We start from the raw sequence: 21,945 nt of genomic DNA on the forward strand, positions 1-21,945 counted from the left end.
AGCTGAGAGCGTACGGGTGAGACGCTCCAGCTGCTGTTCTGTCCTTTGGTGTGTTGAAGCCTCAAGCTCAACAAGAGTCGTCCTGAGGTGTAGGAGCTCCTGCCTCAGGGCTTCCCTGTGGCCCTGGGACTCAATGGAGATGGCCTCCTGCAGAGTCGCCAGTGCCGCCCGCCTGTCCCTGTTGGACCCCAACATGTCCTCCCTGTGTGACTGGCAGATGGAGTCAGTTGCCTGCTCTAGTCGCTCCATCAGCCTTTCTGGGGGGACAATGGAAGTGGCCACCCTATCCATGGCCTGAGCCATCATCTCGGATGATGCAGCCTGTTGGGTAGCCATACCGTAAATGGATTGCTCCCATGCGGTATTGCCAGGTGGCGTACGGCCACCACGTCGGCGGGCACCACACCTGTCTGGGGCAAGGCGAACTGCGCCTTGCTGTGCCGGCACTGCCTGAGGCTGCAGGACTGCATTCCCCCTCTGATCTGCTGGCCCAGGAACAGGATCAGATGTCGCGGAGTGTGACCCTGCATCCGTAACCACCAAAGGCGTAGCTGCCAACACTGACATCCCCATGGAGGGTACTGACCCTGGTGCAGGTGGGTGAGACAGAACAGAATCCCTCCCTGGAACACTCACCAGCGACGGCACGTAGGTCTCATCCGAATCAACACCTGAGTACAGCTCGGGGGAGGTGCAGCCAGAGACACCCCTTGAGAGCACGACCTGCAGCACTTGTGGGTTCTCCCCCACCACCACACCACGTCCCTCACTGGTGGTTGGTCGGCCCTGGGACACCTCCTGGGTCTGCACCATCTCCACAACCCCAGCAGTATCAGGTGCGTCTTCCCCTGCAAAGACATGAAAACAAAGTAATGGAAACAGGCATTAGCACCATGGCACACATTGAGGGCTGAGAAGCAAGAGAACCAGTACTTGATTGACATGTCCCACATGACTAAAACCCTCCCATGCATGCACCCTCACTGCGTATGAAGTGCAGGCAAACGGCACACACTGATGACACCAAGATGGAAGAAGAACAAATTTTCTGCATGCTGCCTGGCAGTGGCATCACACATTGGCCTGTGATTGGCAGGTGAAACACACATGCCATCACACAGATGGCATGTACCATTGCTATTGAGTGAAGATGGAGAGGAGAGCAGCACCTATTCATTCAGTCCAGTTCCCGCATATAATAGCTTTTCTGATTCTAACAGGTCAGATTTTTCACCTGGAGCTGCCAGTCTGTAATGGTCAAATTGCACAGGGACATGTGTGTACAAATGATATCCAGGTAACAAAGTCACTCCCCTTTACCATACCCATGTCAGACATGTGACTAGTGGACAGCGACATGCCTAGTGAAAGTGGTGGAATGCAAACAAACTGACTGAATGAACAGTGAAAAATAAGCAAATCTGTTGTGTCAAGGTGACACTTCAAGGGCAACTGGCGTGCAGTTGTGCTAGATGTCTACTGTTGGCAGAAGGGATACTGCTATGGCCAAATGCAGCTGCGCAGGAAGTATTGCATGAAGCACATGGCTGACCCATACGACTGAGGCGCACACACTCTCTCCTGGCACCCAAACAGAAGCCCTCACACACACACCATGCACATGTATGACACACACATGCATGTGCACTCACCGGACAATGCCTCGTAATCAGCCAGATCTCCCACGCCTTGGATCTGTTCCTCCGTGACGTAGGTCCCAGCGACTGACTCATGTGGAGTGAGTTCCATGTCTACTACTGGAGACCCACCTCCAGTCACTAGAGTTGCGGCATGACTTGAGGCCAGCTTACTCTTTGCCCTGCGTTTTAGGTCATTCCAGCGCTTATAGCAATCATTGGCTGTGCGCCTCACGATTCCAAGGGCACTTACGATGTCCGCAACGGTCTGCCAGTGTGCCTGGCGTTGTGCAGTGTTAGGCAGAAACCTGTGCAGTTCCCTTGGGGAACACTGCAAAAGATTTAAGACTACAGGTAGAGCAGTAAACCCCTTTGGTAGCAGTCTGTACCACCCAGATTTACCTGGTAGCTGTGGCTGAGCAGTCAGACTTCTCTCAAGAAGAGTTAGGCAGTATGTAAAGTATACACAATATGTACCAAAACACAATAGCACAAGCAAACACTGACCAGAGCTTGGTTTCAAAAGTATATAGTTATTTATTTAAAATACACATAAGTTAAAAACACTCTAGCAAAAATATAGTAAAAGTACTTCAACACAGTTATAATGAAAGTAGATTCAATCCTTTCTCCTATCTAGACAACTCTAGGTAAAACACCACTTAATTAAAACAGAGGTGAGTGCTTAACGTTAGATGACACTCTAGTAGTTTCCAAGAAAGGGAGAGAAAAAGCAGAAATGGGTTAGACACACCACTCTAAGGTCCAGAGCACTTGCAATAGGCTTACAGAAGAATAAAGTCACAGGTGAGCAAAAGTCACTAGGCAGGGCCCACTCTTAGAGTAGCCGGAGCGAAAATGTGCCCAAGATCACACTGTTAGTTAGAGATTCAAAGTCTTGCAAAGAGTCAAAAAGAGGTTAGAGTGGCTCAGAAAGTTTAGCCAAAGTGTCCCAGGCACTCCCAGGTTCGAAAGCCGGGGACTAAATCTACCCCGTACAGTCGGTAGCAAGGGAAGCCAGGCAGAACACAGTACCTTAAGCGGAAAGGATCCTCCAGCGGTGGCAGTTGTTCCAGGCAGTGGCAGCAGGGCTCGACGTCGGTCAGGGGAGAAGAAGTTCTCGCTGAAGAGCAGAAGAAGAGGGTCGTTGCACTGCCCGGGAAGAAACCAGCCGCGGAGTCCTCCGGTTAAAGGGTTGGTGCCGACTTTCGCGGTATGGGGGTAAAGTGTGGTATTCCGGTTGCCGGGGTGCTTGGCACAGGCAAGGCGGCCACGAGATACCTCAAAGAACGGAAAGAAGGCGAAAACTGGTTGTCCCCACCAGTCAAGGGAAGGAGCCACTCCGTTAAGAGTTCTCCTCGGTCGTCGGGAAAAAGTGGTGAGACGGTTCAGCAGGGCTCCACCGGGTGGTGTCGTCGAAGCAGGTCGGCTCAGCTCTTCCCTCGTCGGATTCTTGGTCCTGTGGCGACTTCTGAAGTCCCAGTCCCCAAAGCCCTGCTTTTATGCAGCAAACCCCCATTCACCCAGCCTAGCTGTCACTCAACCATGCTAAGTGGTGAGCCGGGCGGCTCACCACTTGGGCCAATCAGGACGGAGTGCGACTTGAGTTACCAAGGTAACTCAGTCCAGGGTGCCTAAATCCCCCTCCACCCCTCCTAAGTACCCCAGACAGAGTGGCACCACTTTGGAGGGCTTCTGTGGAGAAGCCCGCCAAAAGTGGAACAAAGGGCTCCACTTTGGGTCAGAGTTACAGAGGCGAACACCAACGCCATTTTAGAATCAAGTTTTGGCAAAAAGTCCCAACCGGAGTTATAAAAATAAATATATAAACCGGTGGTATGTTTAAGGCTACCGTAAATAAATAATTAAATGTGTTAGCCTAAAACAATGGGAAATCCCATAGGGAAATATTCGCGGTCGAATCTAAAAAGTAGTTTCCACTGCCACCAGCCAAAACTCGATCAGGGGGGACGGAGACGTGCCCCCTCGACTAACAGACCCTGGGGCAATCGAATTGCCCCAGCCAGTACGTCCACAATATGATGGTTTGTACTGGTTCTGTTCAGGATTCAAGACTAGCAAAGTCTTTGGTGACTTTACATGCCCTGGGAGACAGTAGTCAGTCCCAGGGTATGGAGTCTATGTTGGGGAGTCCCTAGGACACCCCTGGGTCACGGCACAGAGGGTGCTGTGTGACCCACATCACAAAAATACATGAGGCCCTATGGAGTAAGAGACCCCATAGCCCATTCAACACAAGGTTTAACCAAGAAAACACACTTCAACATGTCCAAGAGTGAGGGTAAAAGAGTCTCACTCTTGGCAGGAGAAAAAAATTAAACCCCAGAAATCCAGCAAAGCTGCTGGGGGACTCACTAGGTAGGGAAATTCAGCCTAAACAGAGAATTCTCCCTAACACTCGCCCCCCCCAGACTAAGGGACAGGAGGATTTAATCCACTCCTGGATGAACCTCATACCTCTAGTCGATGATATACATCCTAGAGAGTCCATCAGCATTTTGATGGTGACACCTTGACCTATGCTTAAGGGAGAACTCAAAGGTTTTCTTTTGCAAGCTAAAGGACCTACACACCCTTTGAGGAACATCAGTCTTTTTGTTATAGGGGATCTGGTTGACCAGTCCCTCAGAAGTTGGTACAACTTCTGAACCTATGTTAGGCTTTTTCAAGGGGTCCTTATAAAGGATTCCCTTAGATCTAGAGGGGCCTCCAAGGTTCCTCACCACCTCTCTTGTGGGAGCAGGTTGGGTCTTAGGCCTCTTGGTTGGAGGGGTTGGGGTTAGGCAATGTACCTGCTTCCCCTTCCTCTTAGATCTACCCTTACCTATTTTAGGAGTTCCCCCCCTAATATTAGGATTTGAGTTGGGGTCTTCAGTAGAAGGTCCAACAGTCTGAAGGTTTTTGGCCTTAGACTTTTCTTTTCTGGTTTTCCACCAGCACTGAGAATTACCAGTTCTCTCAGGTCCAGATAGGGGCCTAGTTGGTCTATCCACCTCTTCCTCAGAAGCAGGGGGGGTCAGAGACTCGGAAACTAGGGGAACAAGGGTGGAGCTTGGTTGGGGCTCCCATGTTCCTAGCATACTATCCTGAAATGTGCCTGGGTTAGAGGTCAACTTACTAACACCAGGGCTTGTAGTGGGGTTCTCAGTAGAGGGTCCCACAGGCTTAGAAGGGTCCTTCAAGGTAGCCTGTCTAGCCAATTTGGTTAAGTTCTGCTTCTCCATACTGGGAGGCCTGGGGGTATGTGACACTACTCCTAGAGTTCTTAGGTCATTCCCCAACAGGACCTTCCCAGGTACCTCAGTCTGAACACTGACAGGGATCCTCACTGTCATGTTGTTACACTGAATGAGGGCTGGTAGAATAGGAACCATTTGGACAGGGCCTCCAGACATCTTAGTGGGACCTTTGGGTGCTTTGGCCACATCCTCAGGTTGAAAGAAGCTTTCATCCACTACTGTTCTGCTGGCCCCAGTGTCTCTCCTGGCAGGAGTATCCTGGCCATTGACAAGAACACTGTCCACATAATACACCTTAGAGTTAACAGGTAGGGAGTTATACACAACCCTATTCTGGGGACTAACCAGACCCATAGGCTCTAAGTTTACAGTTGCTTGAAGACCCAAGGGTTCTTCAGCAAAGAGTTCAAAGTGGGCACTAGCCATCTGTACTTCATCCTCAGGAGTGAAGGCTAAGGAGACTGTGCTGATCCCTGCAGGTTTACCCTTGCACTTGGGATCTCCTTTGATATGGTCAGTACCCTGACAGACATAGCATTGTCCAAATGCTCTCTGGAAGGGTGGCTTGTTCTGACCTCCTTCTGGCTTGTGGCCAGAAGGTACACTAGCCTGATTCGGTTTACCCTGGGGCTTACCCTGGTTATTTGGTTGTTTGTGGCCCTCTTGGGTATGGGAGGTATTAGAATTCTCTTTGGAGTCCTTTTTAGGCTGTTTCTCCCCATCCTTCCTCTGAGTTACCCCAGAATCCTTGGGAGTGGCCCTGTTGGCAACCCACAAGTCAGCAGCCCTAGCTAGCTTCCTAGGATCCAATTCCTGTGAATCAGCCAAGTGCTGTCTGAGCTCAGGAGAGCAGGCATCATAAATTGACTCCAACATAAAGAGATTTCTCATCCCCTCATAAGTGTTCACCTTGTAACCCTTAATCCATCCCTCTAAGTTTTTCAAACATTCACTCACCCAGGTAGCCCAAGGGGTACCATCATGCTTTTTGAGGCTCCTAAACCTCTTAAGATACTGGGAAGGGGTCTTCCCAAACCTAGCTATCAAAGCTAGTTTCACACATTCATAGTCCTTCCTATCCTCCTCCCCCATCTCCATTACCACATCAGTTGCAACAGGGGGAAGCCTAGAGAACAACCAGGTGAGTAAGTCATTTCCTGTGATGTTCTGGAGCCCATGATTATATTCAAACAGAGACAACCAATCCAACACATCCAACTTAGGCTCATACATACCAACCAATTCTTTAGGCATCCGGGGTCTTTTAGGACTGGAACTTCTAGAGGAGCCAGAGAGAGAAACATTCTCAACAGATAATTTCTTCATTTCTAAGTCATACTTGAGCTCCATTTCCCTTAGCCTTAGTTCTTTGTCAGTTTGAGCATTAAGTTTCTTATACTCCAATTCTAGCTTCATTTTCTCCAGTTCAAAGTACTGAGGACTAAATGTGGGACCTGGTAAAGGTCCAGTAGGTACAGCAGGTAGAGCAGGCAGAGGCCTAGGGGGGACAGTTACAACAGCCTCACCCTCCTCTTCTGACTCTTCCTCAGAAACATCAACATTTTGCTCCATGTTAACTTCAACACTGTCATCTACAGTCGCTGGAGTGGTAGGTTCCTCTGAACCATCACCCAGACTTTGGTTAGCTAACAATCTTTCAATCAGCTCCATTTTCTTGCCCTTAGTCAGGAGATCCTTATGTTTACAGAGCACTCTTAAACAATCAGCAGTTTTGGCTGCAAGGGACTCTTGACTATAGCTTTCTATAACTGACATGTTAGAGGTTTTACTTTTTCAGTGCTAAGCTTTGTGGTTAGTTGCACTAAGGTATCTAAAGCACAATAAAATGTATACTCAATACAAATCCCACCGCTGTACACCAGTGTTAGGCAGAAACCTGTGCAGTTCCCTTGGGGAACACTGCAAAAGATTTAAGACTACAGGTAGAGCAGTAAACCCCTTTGGTAGCAGTCTGTACCACCCAGATTTACCTGGTAGCTGTGGCTGAGCAGTCAGACTTCTCTCAAGAAGAGTTAGGCAGTATGTAAAGTATACACAATATGTACCAAAACACAATAGCACAAGCAAACACTGACCAGAGCTTGGTTTCAAAAGTATATAGTTATTTATTTAAAATACACATAAGTTAAAAACACTCTAGCAAAAATATAGTAAAAGTACTTCAACACAGTTATAATGAAAGTAGATTCAATCCTTTCTCCTATCTAGACAACTCTAGGTAAAACACCACTTAATTAAAACAGAGGTGAGTGCTTAACGTTAGATGACACTCTAGTAGTTTCCAAGAAAGGGAGAGAAAAAGCAGAAATGGGTTAGACACACCACTCTAAGGTCCAGAGCACTTGCAATAGGCTTACAGAAGAATAAAGTCACAGGTGAGCAAAAGTCACTAGGCAGGGCCCACTCTTAGAGTAGCCGGAGCGAAAATGTGCCCAAGATCACACTGTTAGTTAGAGATTCAAAGTCTTGCAAAGAGTCAAAAAGAGGTTAGAGTGGCTCAGAAAGTTTAGCCAAAGTGTCCCAGGCACTCCCAGGTTCGAAAGCCGGGGACTAAATCTACCCCGTACAGTCGGTAGCAAGGGAAGCCAGGCAGAACACAGTACCTTAAGCGGAAAGGATCCTCCAGCGGTGGCAGTTGTTCCAGGCAGTGGCAGCAGGGCTCGACGTCGGTCAGGGGAGAAGAAGTTCTCGCTGAAGAGCAGAAGAAGAGGGTCGTTGCACTGCCCGGGAAGAAACCAGCCGCGGAGTCCTCCGGTTAAAGGGTTGGTGCCGACTTTCGCGGTATGGGGGTAAAGTGTGGTATTCCGGTTGCCGGGGTGCTTGGCACAGGCAAGGCGGCCACGAGATACCTCAAAGAACGGAAAGAAGGCGAAAACTGGTTGTCCCCACCAGTCAAGGGAAGGAGCCACTCCGTTAAGAGTTCTCCTCGGTCGTCGGGAAAAAGTGGTGAGACGGTTCAGCAGGGCTCCACCGGGTGGTGTCGTCGAAGCAGGTCGGCTCAGCTCTTCCCTCGTCGGATTCTTGGTCCTGTGGCGACTTCTGAAGTCCCAGTCCCCAAAGCCCTGCTTTTATGCAGCAAACCCCCATTCACCCAGCCTAGCTGTCACTCAACCATGCTAAGTGGTGAGCCGGGCGGCTCACCACTTGGGCCAATCAGGACGGAGTGCGACTTGAGTTACCAAGGTAACTCAGTCCAGGGTGCCTAAATCCCCCTCCACCCCTCCTAAGTACCCCAGACAGAGTGGCACCACTTTGGAGGGCTTCTGTGGAGAAGCCCGCCAAAAGTGGAACAAAGGGCTCCACTTTGGGTCAGAGTTACAGAGGCGAACACCAACGCCATTTTAGAATCAAGTTTTGGCAAAAAGTCCCAACCGGAGTTATAAAAATAAATATATAAACCGGTGGTATGTTTAAGGCTACCGTAAATAAATAATTAAATGTGTTAGCCTAAAACAATGGGAAATCCCATAGGGAAATATTCGCGGTCGAATCTAAAAAGTAGTTTCCACTGCCACCAGCCAAAACTCGATCAGGGGGGACGGAGACGTGCCCCCTCGACTAACAGACCCTGGGGCAATCGAATTGCCCCAGCCAGTACGTCCACAATATGATGGTTTGTACTGGTTCTGTTCAGGATTCAAGACTAGCAAAGTCTTTGGTGACTTTACATGCCCTGGGAGACAGTAGTCAGTCCCAGGGTATGGAGTCTATGTTGGGGAGTCCCTAGGACACCCCTGGGTCACGGCACAGAGGGTGCTGTGTGACCCACATCACAAAAATACATGAGGCCCTATGGAGTAAGAGACCCCATAGCCCATTCAACACAAGGTTTAACCAAGAAAACACACTTCAACATGTCCAAGAGTGAGGGTAAAAGAGTCTCACTCTTGGCAGGAGAAAAAAATTAAACCCCAGAAATCCAGCAAAGCTGCTGGGGGACTCACTAGGTAGGGAAATTCAGCCTAAACAGAGAATTCTCCCTAACATGCAGGTGTGGTCTTGGATCCTGCAACAATGACCATCTCGTTGTCATGTCCGGACACATACTCGACAAGTGCATTCAGTTCGTCATCCGTGAAGCTGGGCTTCCTGGACGGGCCGGACTGTGTAGCCGTGTCTGGGGCATCAGCCTGTGCCGGACGAGCACTCTTCCTCTTCCGCTTGGAAGGTGGTGGTGATCCTGAGTGTCCTGCGCCGCTCTGGACACTAGGGGCAGGAGCCCTGGTGGACTCTGTATCAGGAGTGTGGGATTGCACACTCAGCATGGGAGTTGGTGCAGGCATTGGCTCGAGTGTGATGGTGTCAGGGGGAATCTCAGCAGCATGGACTAGGACCGACACTGTCCTGGCTGGGTGTGTGAGGGCTGGGGTGGATGGAGCCGCAGCTGCCCCTGCAGCCACTCCGCCCTGCCTCCTTGGTGCAGTAGATGACCTTGCTGCCCCAGATCCACGTGGCATGATGGCATCAACGTGCACCAGCGCACGTGTCGTAGCCCTGCTGACCTGGAAGTCAGCCATGGAGTCAGCCAGGTCTGGTGCCACAATGGGCTGGTCCAACAAGGGCTGAGCATGGATGGTGTCAGCCACTTCAGCCTCAACGGGAGGGGGGGAGGGGGGGGAGGGGGGGGGGATGATGGGTGCCCTTGACTGGTCCTCCACACATGGGGGGACAGGCTCACCCTGCAAGTTACGACCACGTCCCCTACCGGATCCACCACGGCCACCACTTGTGGCTCTTCCACCTTTGCCACCCTTACGGAATCCTCGCCTCCCAGCCATGGCACTGATATTAATGTGCGTATGGGAGTGGCTGTAGACAATTGTCCTGGGCAATTGGGGGTCAAAGGGGTTGGGTACCAGATGGTAATTGTACCCTAGTGCTCTAGCACGGCTGATTGTAACCCCTGGGGAAAGATGACGGCTCACGCAACGCACAGGAGGCCCAATAAAGGGAGATGACGTGCACGCAACCCCTCCTAGACCACGTGTGCAGAAAGAAAAACCTGCACTACGCTGTGGCACCCAGTAACACAAGAATGAACGTATGCGTGTCACACGCAGCCTAGAATGACCTCTGAAGGGGTAGGCAACACACGGGGCAAGCACAGAAGTTGGATACGTGCGTGACTCACCGTCTGCCAGGTAAAAGAGCGTGAAGAATGAGCGCGTTTGGCTGGCTAAACCCCCGCCAAAAGAAGATGTGTACGCTGTCTGAGAAGACAGGACAACAGTAGAAGGGGACACTGTTTGAGGGAACAGGCCCAGGTAAACCAGTAAAAAAGAAAAAAGAGAAAAAGCTGTCAGAGGTAACAGGGAATACGAACTGGAAACGCCGTGAAGTAAATCGCGTGTGAAACGACAAGAAGTACAGATTTCACCCACTCGCTCTCCACGAAAAGCACGTACAAGGAAATGGTGTTCTACATGTACCTTATATACAGGCCCACACGTACAGCGTCACTTACGCGGCGTGTACGTTCACCAATCACACGCTTTGTCACTCCTGCGTGTAGATCCATTTTCACCAATCACACGCTTTGTCACTTCTACGTGTACATCCATTTTCACCAATCACACGCTTTGACACTGGGACGTGTCACGCAACAATTTCCTGCACGTGCAGGTGACTAGGCGCGCATATGCTGTTGACGGGTTTACGCGCTAAGGGCCTTTGCTGACGTGTGGGATTTCACTACCTATCAGGCTGTCCACGCGTTCACACACGAGAGACCACGCTCCTGGCCAGGAGGCGAAATTACTGCCCCCCAGAGCCCTGAGCACGCTCCCACCTGCCATCTGCTGCTGCCTGACTGCCTGCTGGCCACGTGCCCCACAGTGCTGGTGGGTGGGGGTGTTGGGAGACATGGGTGGGGGCCTGGTGGAGGGTGCCCCTGCACTGGTGGGGGTGGTGGGAGACATGGGTGGGGGCTTGGTGGAGAGTGCCCCTGGTGGCGGGGGGTGGTGGAGGCTGCCCCTGGTGGCGGGAGGGTGGGGGTGGTGGGAGACATGAGTGGGGGCCTGGTGGAGGCTGCCCCTGCACTGCTGGGGGGGTGGGGGTGCAGGGGGACATGAGCAGGTGTGCAGGGTAGTCCCCTGTTTTGTAGACTGCCTGCAGGGGCCGTGGAGGGTGTACAGGGAACACCTGTGAGGACCCACCCAGCCTAATCGCGTGTGATGATTCCCACGCACCCCTGTAATACACGTACCCTGGCTAATCGCGTGTATAACTTCCCGCATACCCCTGTAATACACGTACCCTGGCCAATCGCGTGTTAAACTTCCCGCGTACCCCTGTAATACACGTACCCTGGCCAATCGCGTGTTAAACTTCCCGCGTACCCCTGTAATACACGTACCCTGGCCAATCGCGTGTTAAACTTCCCGCGTACCCCTGTAATACACGTACCCTGGCTAATTGCGTGTTGAACTTCCCGCGTACCCCTGTAATACACGTACCCTGGCCAATCGCGTTTTAAACTTCCCGCGTACCCCTGTAATACACGTACCCTGGCTAATCGCCTGTTAAACTTCCCGCGTACCCCTGTAATACACGTACCCTGGCCAATCGCGTGTTAAACTTCCCACGTACCCATGTAATACACGTAGCCTGGCTAATCGCGTGTATGACTTCACGCGTACCCCTGTAATACACTTACCCTGGCTAATCGCGTGTTGAACTTCCCGCGTACCCCTGTAATACACGTACCCTGGCCAATCGCGTGTTAAACTTCCCGCGTACCCCTGTAATACACGTACCCTGGCCAATCGCGTGTTAAACTTCCCGCGTACCCCTGTAATACACGTACCCTGGCCAATCGCGTGTTAAACTTCCCGCGTACCCATGTAATACACGTACCCTGGCCAATCGCGTGTTAAACTTCCCGCGTACCCCTGTAATACACGTACCCTGGCCAATCGCGTGTTAAACTTCCCGCGTACCCCTGTAATACACGTACCCTGGCCAATCGCGTGTTAAACTTCCCGCGTACCCCTGTAATACACGTACCCTGGCCAATCGCGTGTTAAACTTCCCGCGTACCCATGTAATACACGTACCCTGGCTAATCGCGTGTATGACTTCACGCGTACCCCTGTAATACACTTACCCTGGCTAATCGCGTGTTGAACTTCCCGCGTACCCCTGTAATACACGTACCCTGGCTAATCGCGTGTATGACTTCACGTGTACCCCTGATATGCACGTTACCCGCTTTGCGTTCCTTGTTTGGCTGCCCTGTAAACTGGTCCAGAGTTAACGCAGCCCTTTGCGATGATTTAGCGATTTTGCTGGCTTTTCCTTGCGAGAGGGCGTTCTTGGGGGCGTTACTGGCGCTGCTGCAGGGTCGCTGCGATACTCTGCGCCACGGCTGGTTTGGGAGCATGTAATCCATGAATACGCTGTGCGCGGAAATCGGTTTTATCGCACGTGCCTGGCGCAGTCAATCGCACGCGGACACTCTGCGCCAGCCGATTGCGACACTTTTCTGCGAAATTCTATGAATTACCCTGTAAATACCTAAATTAAACAAAACCTTGAAAGTAGAATTGAATTCTCTTTAAAATTCAAATGCTGTGCTCCCACCAACAGATCTGCTGAGCTTGTCCCACGTAGATCAGGATATTCAGAAAAACCTTACAGCTCCCAAAATCAACACCTGACTTCCTCACAAAAGGCCTTGAATTAGGGACTAAATCAAGACAGGACCTTCCTCCTTGAAGATGAACATTGAAAGGCAGTTTAGAATCATGAGAAGAGGTTGAAGTTCATGAAGCCTCCAATCAGGAATCAGCACCTCTTCCTCCATGCCGGTTTGGGAACTACCACTCTGATACATGAAGGTTAAGAACAATAAATCCCAAAGCGCATAGAAACAATAAATCTAGCTATAATAACATTCACAATTCTCCAATAACTTGCCAACCTAAATATCAGACCTGACAGTTCAAGTCTCATAATTTCCGCATGGGTCGCAATCCTCTGTCCTTTTTGGGATTAGAAAATATGGGGAGTAACAACCCATGTTCCTCGACGTTACAGGTACTGGTTCTTTAGCACCTTTCTCTAGCAGGGTGAAGCAGATCTGGAACTTTGAAAGAGCTGTTCCCCGGTGGATGACTCTGAGGCTTTTCTAGACAGGGAAGGCAGTAACCCTGTGCATCTGTTTCCAATGCCCATGCATCTGAAGGAATGCCTCGCCATTCTTTCAGATGCAGTGAGTGTCTGCCTCCCACCGGGGTCTTGTGAGCTAAGGCCTCAGAGAGGTTTTGAGACGGCTGAAGCAGTGGCTGATGTTAAAGCAGCAGCTGCCTGGGTGGTCTTAGTACCTCTTCCCCGTCCACCACGGGGGAATCTTTTTTTACCTCTTTGGTCCAACAGTCTTCTCCCCTTCCAACTGAGCAGTAAAAGCGAAAGGATCTACCCTCCAAGGTGTCCCGGTGGGACGGTTTTGTAGCTGTCCTATAGCACCAAGGGATTTGGCTGCTGCTTTGGAGGTCTGCAGCTTCTCCAGGATCTCTTCAGACTTGTTACCAAATAAATGTATGCCGTCAAAGGGCATGTTAAGAAGTCTGGACTCACCTCTGCAGTAAAATCGAACTTTCTTAACCAGGCAAATCTACAAATTACTTTACTAGCCGCCATTGACCTGCTGATACAGTCAGCAGTGTTGAGACCTGTCTGGATGGATTTGCACATTGCGTCTTTCCCATCCTTGATTCGTTTTAAAAATCGGTCTCTTTCCTGCCCTTTGGGGATATGTTCAGTCGCCATTGCTATACATTCCTAAAGTGTAAAAGTGAACCTGGCCAACGTGCATGTAGCATTCACAGACTTTAGGGCCATACTCCCCGCAGAGAAAACTTTCTTGGAGATAGCATCATAATGCTTGTCATCTCTGTCTGGGGCAATAGTTGGATATGCATTTTGTTTTGAGGTGTATGTGGCAGCCTGCACTACCAGACTTTCAGGAGTCAGGTGTTTTATCAGATAACCGGGTTCACTACTGGATGCCCTGTATTTAGATGTTTGTTTTTTTATTTACTGACGGAATTAACTCTGGCGTCTCCCAATTGGCATTTACCCCCCTTTGCAGAGCCACAAGAAAGGGAAGAATAGGATCTTCCTTTGGTCCTTTATCCAGGATGTCACTAAGATCATCCTGCTCATATATTGGTGTGGGTCTTTTCCACCCCATGTGTTCCACCACCCTGGACATTAAATGTCTGTAGGACCCATCTGCATAGTCAGTATAATCAGGTATCCCAAATTCTAATTCTGGCGATGGATCTAGTCCGCTTGCTTTTTTAGGGACTCCTGTACATTTTTTATCCTTGATTCCTCTGAGATCAAGGGTTCGGGAACCTCAGGTGTTCCATATTGTAGACCAAAGGGACGTGAATCATCAGAGGAATGTTCTACATCTTCATAATTAGAATAAAGTGATTAATACAAATCCTTTCTTAGTAGTGGAGTGTATGACATTTCAATAATCCTCAATGGCGTCAGTGGTGGCACCAAGATTTTTGACTCAGTCGACGTCAAGGGTTTTGATGCTTTCGGCATCGAAGACTTTTTAAGGGCCGACAAGGAGTATTTCTGCGTCGATGAGTTCTTCCTCAAAGGAGATTTGTCTCTGCTCGAGGGATCCTTCGACCGCTCTCGAGGAGTTTTTTCATTGCCTCAAGGGCACACATGTTTTGCCCTTATTTTTTTTCTTGTTGAGTTTTTCAACTTGGGCATGGCTTTCATGAGTCTTCGAGGGGGTCAAAGCCACATTCTCAAATACTTTCATCATTTTCACTCCGAAATGTTCCACTCAGCTGGAAAGGCCGATTTTGTCGGACACATGGCCCGTTCTGGGGAGGAACTCGGAGACGACTACGAAGACGGTGACCTATGGTGCCCTTTGTTCGAACGCTGCGACGATGATGAGTGGTGAGAGCCACTGTGTGATCATGATCTTTTTGTCTTCTTTCGACGAGGAGAAATATTTCTCGACTCGTCTGAAGATAGTTTTTTCGACAGTCGTCGAAGGGTATTTAGACCTACCTGCTGCTAGTTTTCCTCTTCACTCTTTCAGGGCTTTTGCCGTCATCGATAGAAAGGCCTTACAGTCAAAGGTAGCGCAAGAGGAACCCAGGCTTCACAGACGCACCCAATGGGGCTCCCTAAGGGACATCTTAGTCCCACAATCCTGGCACTTCTCAAACCTAGATCTAAGAGTTTGACGCCAATGACAACGCCTTTTGGGTAATTTTATCGAAGATTCTTGCAGGTAACCGAAATGCACTGTATCCCAAGTGATAGCTTTTGCAGAAAAATGGAACTGAAGCCAATGGTTGCTGCGTGCGCTTTATACTATTGATAACGTCGACATCGAGACGGAGGCCTCAGAGGGACATGGAGTCGACAGGCATTGATGCGCAGCGCCTTCTCCTGGAAAACATTCCCGAAGCACCTGAAGCTGGATATGGAAATATCATAAGATGAGGAAGACGTGGGAGGACACAATCCATTCGAAAATCTATTTGTTCAAACGGCTTCAATGATTGAAAAATACTCAAAGTGCTGTGTTTCATGTGTAAAAAATGTTAGTGATGGTCTTTTCAACCCACAAAATAATCAAATACAGACATGTTTTTTTTACGTTGTTGCTTAGTAATATTTTTAATTAGATTACATATTTTTCGTGTTTCACAATATTTAATCAGGTAACATTGAGACAAATTATGTGAAGCTCAATAGAAAAGGTGAACTCAAAATGAGAACAAACACAAAACAAATATATCAAAGCAGAACCCATCAAGAAAAACAAAAATCAACTGTGGTGTTTAAAGGGGGGAAGCAGGCCAAGAATAGCAAAGGTTAATTGGGAAAATAAAAGAACAAAACATCTTAAAAAATCTACTTTAGGTTAGTTCCATATATGATAAATATCAAAACTACCTGCACTAGTTTTTGTTTGGTTACCAAACGACTAGAATTATGAACAAAATCAGCAATACTTTCACTAATTGGCCATCTGCCATTCCCAGAAAGAGCTAAGAGAAAAAAAGGGTGTTTTAGACGAATTGTGTGAAACTTACCGGAGGCGGACACGACATACAATAGTCATTCCTGACATACAAGGTGGTTTCTCTATCCAGTAAGGTGACCCACATTCAGTCATTTCTTGAAAAGGGGCAAGAATGTGATTGTGCAGGAGGTGGAGTAAGGATCTGTGTTTGTATTTAGAGATAGCAGTAAGCATTCCTTTTTGTTTGCTATAGTAATTAGCCCTGGGATCTGATTCCTTCCCTTTTTAAAGTAACAGAGGAGTCTTAATTGCACTCATGAAACATCTTGAAGCCAGGTCAAGGCCTCTTGTCCGTTGGTCTTAAATAATAATCACACCCAATATTTGCAAATCTATAAAGAATAAGTACTTGGAAAAATGGTAATACATATTCAAGCACCCTCAAAGCACTTCACAACCCCATCAACAATACATTGAGCAGCCAAAAAGATCATTAAGAAATCAAAGAATCTATTGAGCGCAAACCAAAGGGCTTTTGAAATAAAAAACATTTTTTGTGAAGTTCGGTTCTTTTAAGGTGCAGATGGTAGCATTTGAGTGCGAGTCCATTCGCCTTTTTCTTTTTGTGCATGCACCAGTTGTGCAACCTTTGCACTTTCACAGGTCAGCAACTGTACGCTTAGTTCTGGAGTCTTGATCATAGAGTTTGAAGCTATTTCCCTGTGATCTGCTTGCTCAATGTGCCTTACGCTCCTGATCTGAAGGGCTGAAAGAAAAAGGTGGATGAATTACATAACATTCTCATTAAGTTCTAGGCCTTTTAAGTGAGAATGCCAAAGAAAGTCTGCCATTTAATACCGAGTTGTCCTTGTGGTTTTGTGTGGTGTGGGAATCCACCACAGCCTGTGGCCAGGCCATCAAAATCAATTCATACTGTCCGATTAATAATCCCCAGGTTACAGTGCTTTTTGTGGGTGCTCGACCGGACTGGTCTTATATTCTGAACAGAGGTGAAAGTCTCTTAGACACTGTGTCAATTGGACAGAAGCATACAGCTTACTATGAAAAATAGGGTGTAGGCTGAATTGTATCAGCACAAGTGAAAGTGTTGCAAAATGAGTTGAGAGCCTCGATTCATGTTTATGCCACATTTTAAAATGTATTTTTCAGTACTCTGAATGTGTACAGTATGACCTCTGTGAAATGGAATTTTGTCCTTCGAAGGAGAGGTGCCTACCATCACCCCAACTTTGCAAATCTCATAGAGGTTATAGAAGCATAAAGTTAACTTATTCCTTCAATCTGTATCAAGATGCATTACCAGGTTTCACAATACACATCCAATTAACAATATAAACAGATGTCCTTTTCACAGCTGATATTCAATGTGATCTGTGATGACAGGTCTTGATTTGTTCAATATTTGTACTTCCAATCAGCTTGCCACCCCTCTTGCAAGGAATGCCGTGGACCTTCGGATGCAGACTGCATATCCTGCCATCCACATGCAACCTTCATTGATGGATCCTGCAAGACTACCTGCAAGGAAGGACAGTACCTCAACCTTGTTGGATACTGTGTTGGTAAGAGAGCTATGAAGGGGAATTTAAGTCATTCTTTCTAAAGGATTCATACCAAATTGTCTTGATGAAAAAAAACTCTGAGGTAATTTCAGGATCTCTGAGTAAATTGTCTGGCTGTTTCCTGTTTTGTAATATTGCACTATTCCATTGGTATTTAAAATGTCAATCAGGAGCCCATGTCTGAAGCACCAAAGCACTTCTTATCCCTCTGAACAAGGAGAGCATATTACAGAAATAGGTTAAATGTGTGCTTTTCATGAGGCAGTTCACTTTGTAAGCATAGGCTTACAATGGAAGACACACTGCCATCCTAGCGGACCTAACATGTGGGTAGAATTTAAAGGTGAGCCATCGAAAAAAGACTAAAATGGTAATGTCAAAACAAGGAGGATTATGATGGACATGACAATTAAAAGCCTAACACAACAATCAGGATTTACTTAACTTTGTAGAGGTTTCAATAGTAAGATGTCCTGCTCTGACTGCTGTGTTAGCGTGCCAGAGCCTTCAAAATTCAATATCTATCCTTGAATTCCAAGAATATTGTGTATGTGAGTTATCCTCAGTAGGACAGCATGTCCTACTTATGTCACAAAGGAATCCAGTCTATGCCCTCTGCTTACAGACGAGCAGACCTGGCCTTGCGCTTGGGAAAGCTTTGCAGCGCCCTGCCCTCACCTGAGTAGAGGGCAGCACAGTCCACCTGTGTTCTTTATTCACACAGGGGGCTGTGTTGCCTGCTCTCAGTCGAGGCATGTCCCCTGTAAGGATTTTTAGTTTGTATGAGGAGCTGTTTGGCTCTGCATCAAATAGCGAAATAATGGGAGACGGCAGGTCTCTGCCGTCTCTCATTATTGAACTGACAGCGTAGACTTGCTGAATGGGAAAAGAGGAGTCCTCTCTTGTCAGTCAGCATGTTCACATTGCAGAGATCTGCAACGTGAACATGCTGACTGACAAGAGAGGGCCTCCTCTCCTGCCTGCCAGCATGTCTACATGCCAGAGTGAAGGGAGGGCAATCTGGTCCTCCCGTGGCTGCGTGGGCACTTATGAAGGGTGCATGGAGGTAAGGTAAGTGTTTTTTTATTTTAAATGAAATGTGTATATATGTCTATTTAAATTAAACATGTATGTATGTGCGCATGTATGTTGATATTTGTGTCAATGGTGTACGTGTTGTTAGCTGTGTGTACATGCAAGAAATTGTGTGACTGGTGGATTAATGCATGGGTGAAAGTGTTGTATGTGAGTGGGTGCGCCAGGCCCCAGCCCCTAGTTTAACAGCCCTACGGGCCACTAGATTTAGGAGTGGGGGTTGCTGGTGTCATGGCATTGTTTTTATGATTTAGCTCTGATGCACAGATCCATGCATCAAGGGTAAAGCAATCATAAGTGTTATTACGTGGTTAAACTGGACCACATTGAATATTGGGCAGTATAGCCAGTAATAACACTTGGGGCACGCAACCAATCTGGATATACTTTCTGTGGCATAGCATATTTTACTGGCTGGGAGTTATATGGTACTACTGGCATATATTGGTGCAGCCTGCATGAACATATATGGGTACAGCCAGGATGAACATGTTTTTATACTGGCATATGTTGTGGGCAAAGGCGACATGAAATACATTGGACATGCTCCTGTGCACAGTTGGCGACTTGCAACTATTTGGTTTTCATATGTGCTATCACACAAATCCAATTGCAAACTTTATGGCTTATTAACCAATTTTACAAAGACAGTGCTGCAAAATGCACCATTTTAACCCAATGTTTCAAAAATGTTTTCGGTGGTGAGAAACCCTCTCCAGCACCCCCTGTTTGGTTTGGGCTCCCTCACTGTGCTCTGTCGATCATACATAATTGGCACAAACAGTTAAGCCTCTCCGTTGAGAAATTCACCAGCTACCACTGAACATCATCAATCTGTCGCTGTGTATGATGTGTGTGCTAATGCGCACACGGGGGCAGGGCACTCCTTAATGCTAGTGTCACGCACCACATGCCATCATGACATCCTTTATATATTTATGTATATGATGCACAATAGTGTCTGGCATAAACCTTTCTCCAGCATTGGATCTTTCATGGATTCACATGCTTAGAATATTCCCCGTCAGGCTGGGAATCCTCGGTAAGTTATATAGACATTTTCCATAGGAAATCTTCCGACACTTTTGTGTCCCATCTATGTCGTTTTGGGCCACGTACGGCAGTGCCACTAGGACGTAGAGGTATTAATAGCCCCGCCCCCGTGGCTCCCTCAGATTTCAACCTTCTTCCAAAGTAGTGGGATTACCTCGAGTATCTACTATTTTATTAGGTTGTGCGTTCTTCTTCTTCTTCGACTATTTCTTTTCGAGGAATGTCTGGAAAGGCGTTATTTCGTCCGTGTGCTACATGCGGTCTTAAGAAAGTGTATGAAGGAGACGGGCATATGGACTGTATTTACTGTCTTCACCCTCATCATACGGCGGACACGTGTGAGATCTGTCAGGGCTTCTCACAAAAGACCCTAAAAGACCGCAACAGACGCCTGGTTACTTGGCTCATTGACGGAGCGGGTGCGTACCCGGCATCGGAGGTAGGCTCTACAGCCTCGAGATCTAAGTCTCCTGTGCCCCCTCGTCGCTCAGCGTCGGCGGAGCCTCCGGCAAAGAAATCGCACTCATCTGAAAAACGCCCCTCGGAGAAACATCCTGCGAGGTCCTCCTTCACATAAGGCTTTGTCTTCTTCCTCCTCATCTAAAAAGGAGAGAAAAGACTCATCGAAATCCTCCTCAGGAGACCGTCATAAGTCTACCTCGAGTCGAGAGTCCTCGTGCCACAAGTCGAGGTCAAAAACGGCAGGAACGCCTCAAGGCCCTGCGCCACAGACTTCATCGACGACGATCCGGTCGTCGACGCCTGCTTTGTCTTCGGCGACGGCTCTTCCTACGGCTATTTCCTCAGGTCAAACGGCGCCTATGGAAAAGATGTCATCGTCGACGGTGGCCCCGTCGGTGGGATGGCAACCAGAGGTTTTTGGTCCGATCCCGCCTGAGGCCTTGCTGCAAGAAGCGGCTTTCTCCATCTCGTCGGCGGAGGATGACCGTGGTCCAGTCGCACATCCAACCGATCTGGGATTACAACCAACTGGTTCGGGGTCGCTCTTGAGTGGAAGTGCCATTCCAGTTACCTCTTTCTTACTGAATCCCAAGGCAGTTCTGTCCCTGGAGGTGTTGAACACATTACAGAAGCTGTTGGAGCGGTTGGACACTCGGTTACCTCAGCTTGTCCCAACAGTGTTACAGGCTTCGCCAGTCGTCGACGAGCCAGGCCCGGCTCCTCGCCCTCCATCCAGAATTCCTACCGCTCACCCGGTTGAGGAAGATCGTTCTCATCCACAGGAAGAAGGAGAACTGTCAGAGTCGGAACGTGAAGGGGCGGGTTCAGACATCTCGTTATCCCCCCTCAAGGGACCCTACATGGGACTCTGAAGCGGAGATGGAAACTCCAAAGAGTCCGGCGCAGCCATCACCACCTGATGACGTGGGTGCTTTCCATGCCATGATGGGTAAGGCATGTACGGAGTTTGGCCTAGTCCCAGAAGAAGAGAAAAAAGATTGTTTTCTGTTCGATCATATGGGCAAGAGAAGAAAGTTGATATTTGCTATCCCAATTTTAGACCATGTCTGGCAGGAGGGACTAAAAACCATGCGTCACCCTTTTTCAGAACCGGCAGTAAAAGGTCGATTGGAAAAGAAATTCAAGGCTCCGGAATCGACTCCCAAGTGCTTGACGTCTCAACCTTCGCTGGAATCAGTGGTATCTGCCGCGGCGGCCAGAAAGGCAAGGTCGCAACACAAATGCACGACCCCGCCAGACAACGAAGCCAGGAGACAAGATGCTTTTGGGAAGAAAGTGCTATCGGTTGGAGCGACTACAGTTAAAGCAGCCAACTCTCTGGGTATTATGGCCAGGTATGATAGGGAGATGTGGCATCGGCTGGCTCCTATCTTAGACCATCTGCCGGAAGAACACAGGAAATCTGCCATGCTGCTCGTACGTAAGGGAGAAGAGGCTTCCAATCATCCCTTTAACATTGCTGTCGACCTGGCGTAATCAGGCTTTAAGCAAATCAACAATGGCGTAGTGTTACGAAGGCAAGCCTGGCTTAAGTGCACGACGTTCAGTCCAGAGGTACAATATAAGGTAATGAATATGCCGTGCGAAGGAGAACACCTGTTTGGGGAGAACGTGGATGAGGCCTTGAAGGGCATGAAAGAAGATTCTGACACGGCTCGTTCCCTTGGAGCCCTCCAGAGTGGTAGGAATTTTCGTTCCTTTCGTCCTTTCAGAGGAGCATCAGGTAACTCCCGGTTTGGATCATCTAGAGACCGAGGTTTCAGCAGACCCTCCTACTCTTCCCAAGGCTACAGACGTGC

At 48.5% G+C, this 21,945-nt stretch overlaps 1 protein-coding gene across 1 annotated transcript in view; it reads left to right on the forward strand.

Moving 5' to 3' along the window:
- FRAS1 (Fraser extracellular matrix complex subunit 1) overlaps positions 1-21,945 on the forward strand; it is a 1,618,415-nt gene that overhangs the window by 624,708 nt on the left and 971,762 nt on the right. The window contains exon 20 of the mRNA XM_069626341.1: positions 17,372-17,515. Within this exon, the coding sequence (XP_069482442.1) occupies positions 17,372-17,515 (144 nt within the window). The remainder of the gene's footprint in view (positions 1-17,371; positions 17,516-21,945) is intronic.

The sequence above is a fragment of the Ambystoma mexicanum genome, chromosome 6p, assembly GCF_040938575.1.
Source record: "Ambystoma mexicanum isolate Mex_15411 chromosome 6p, UKY_AmexF1_1, whole genome shotgun sequence".
Classification (NCBI taxonomy): Eukaryota; Metazoa; Chordata; class Amphibia; order Caudata; family Ambystomatidae; genus Ambystoma; species Ambystoma mexicanum.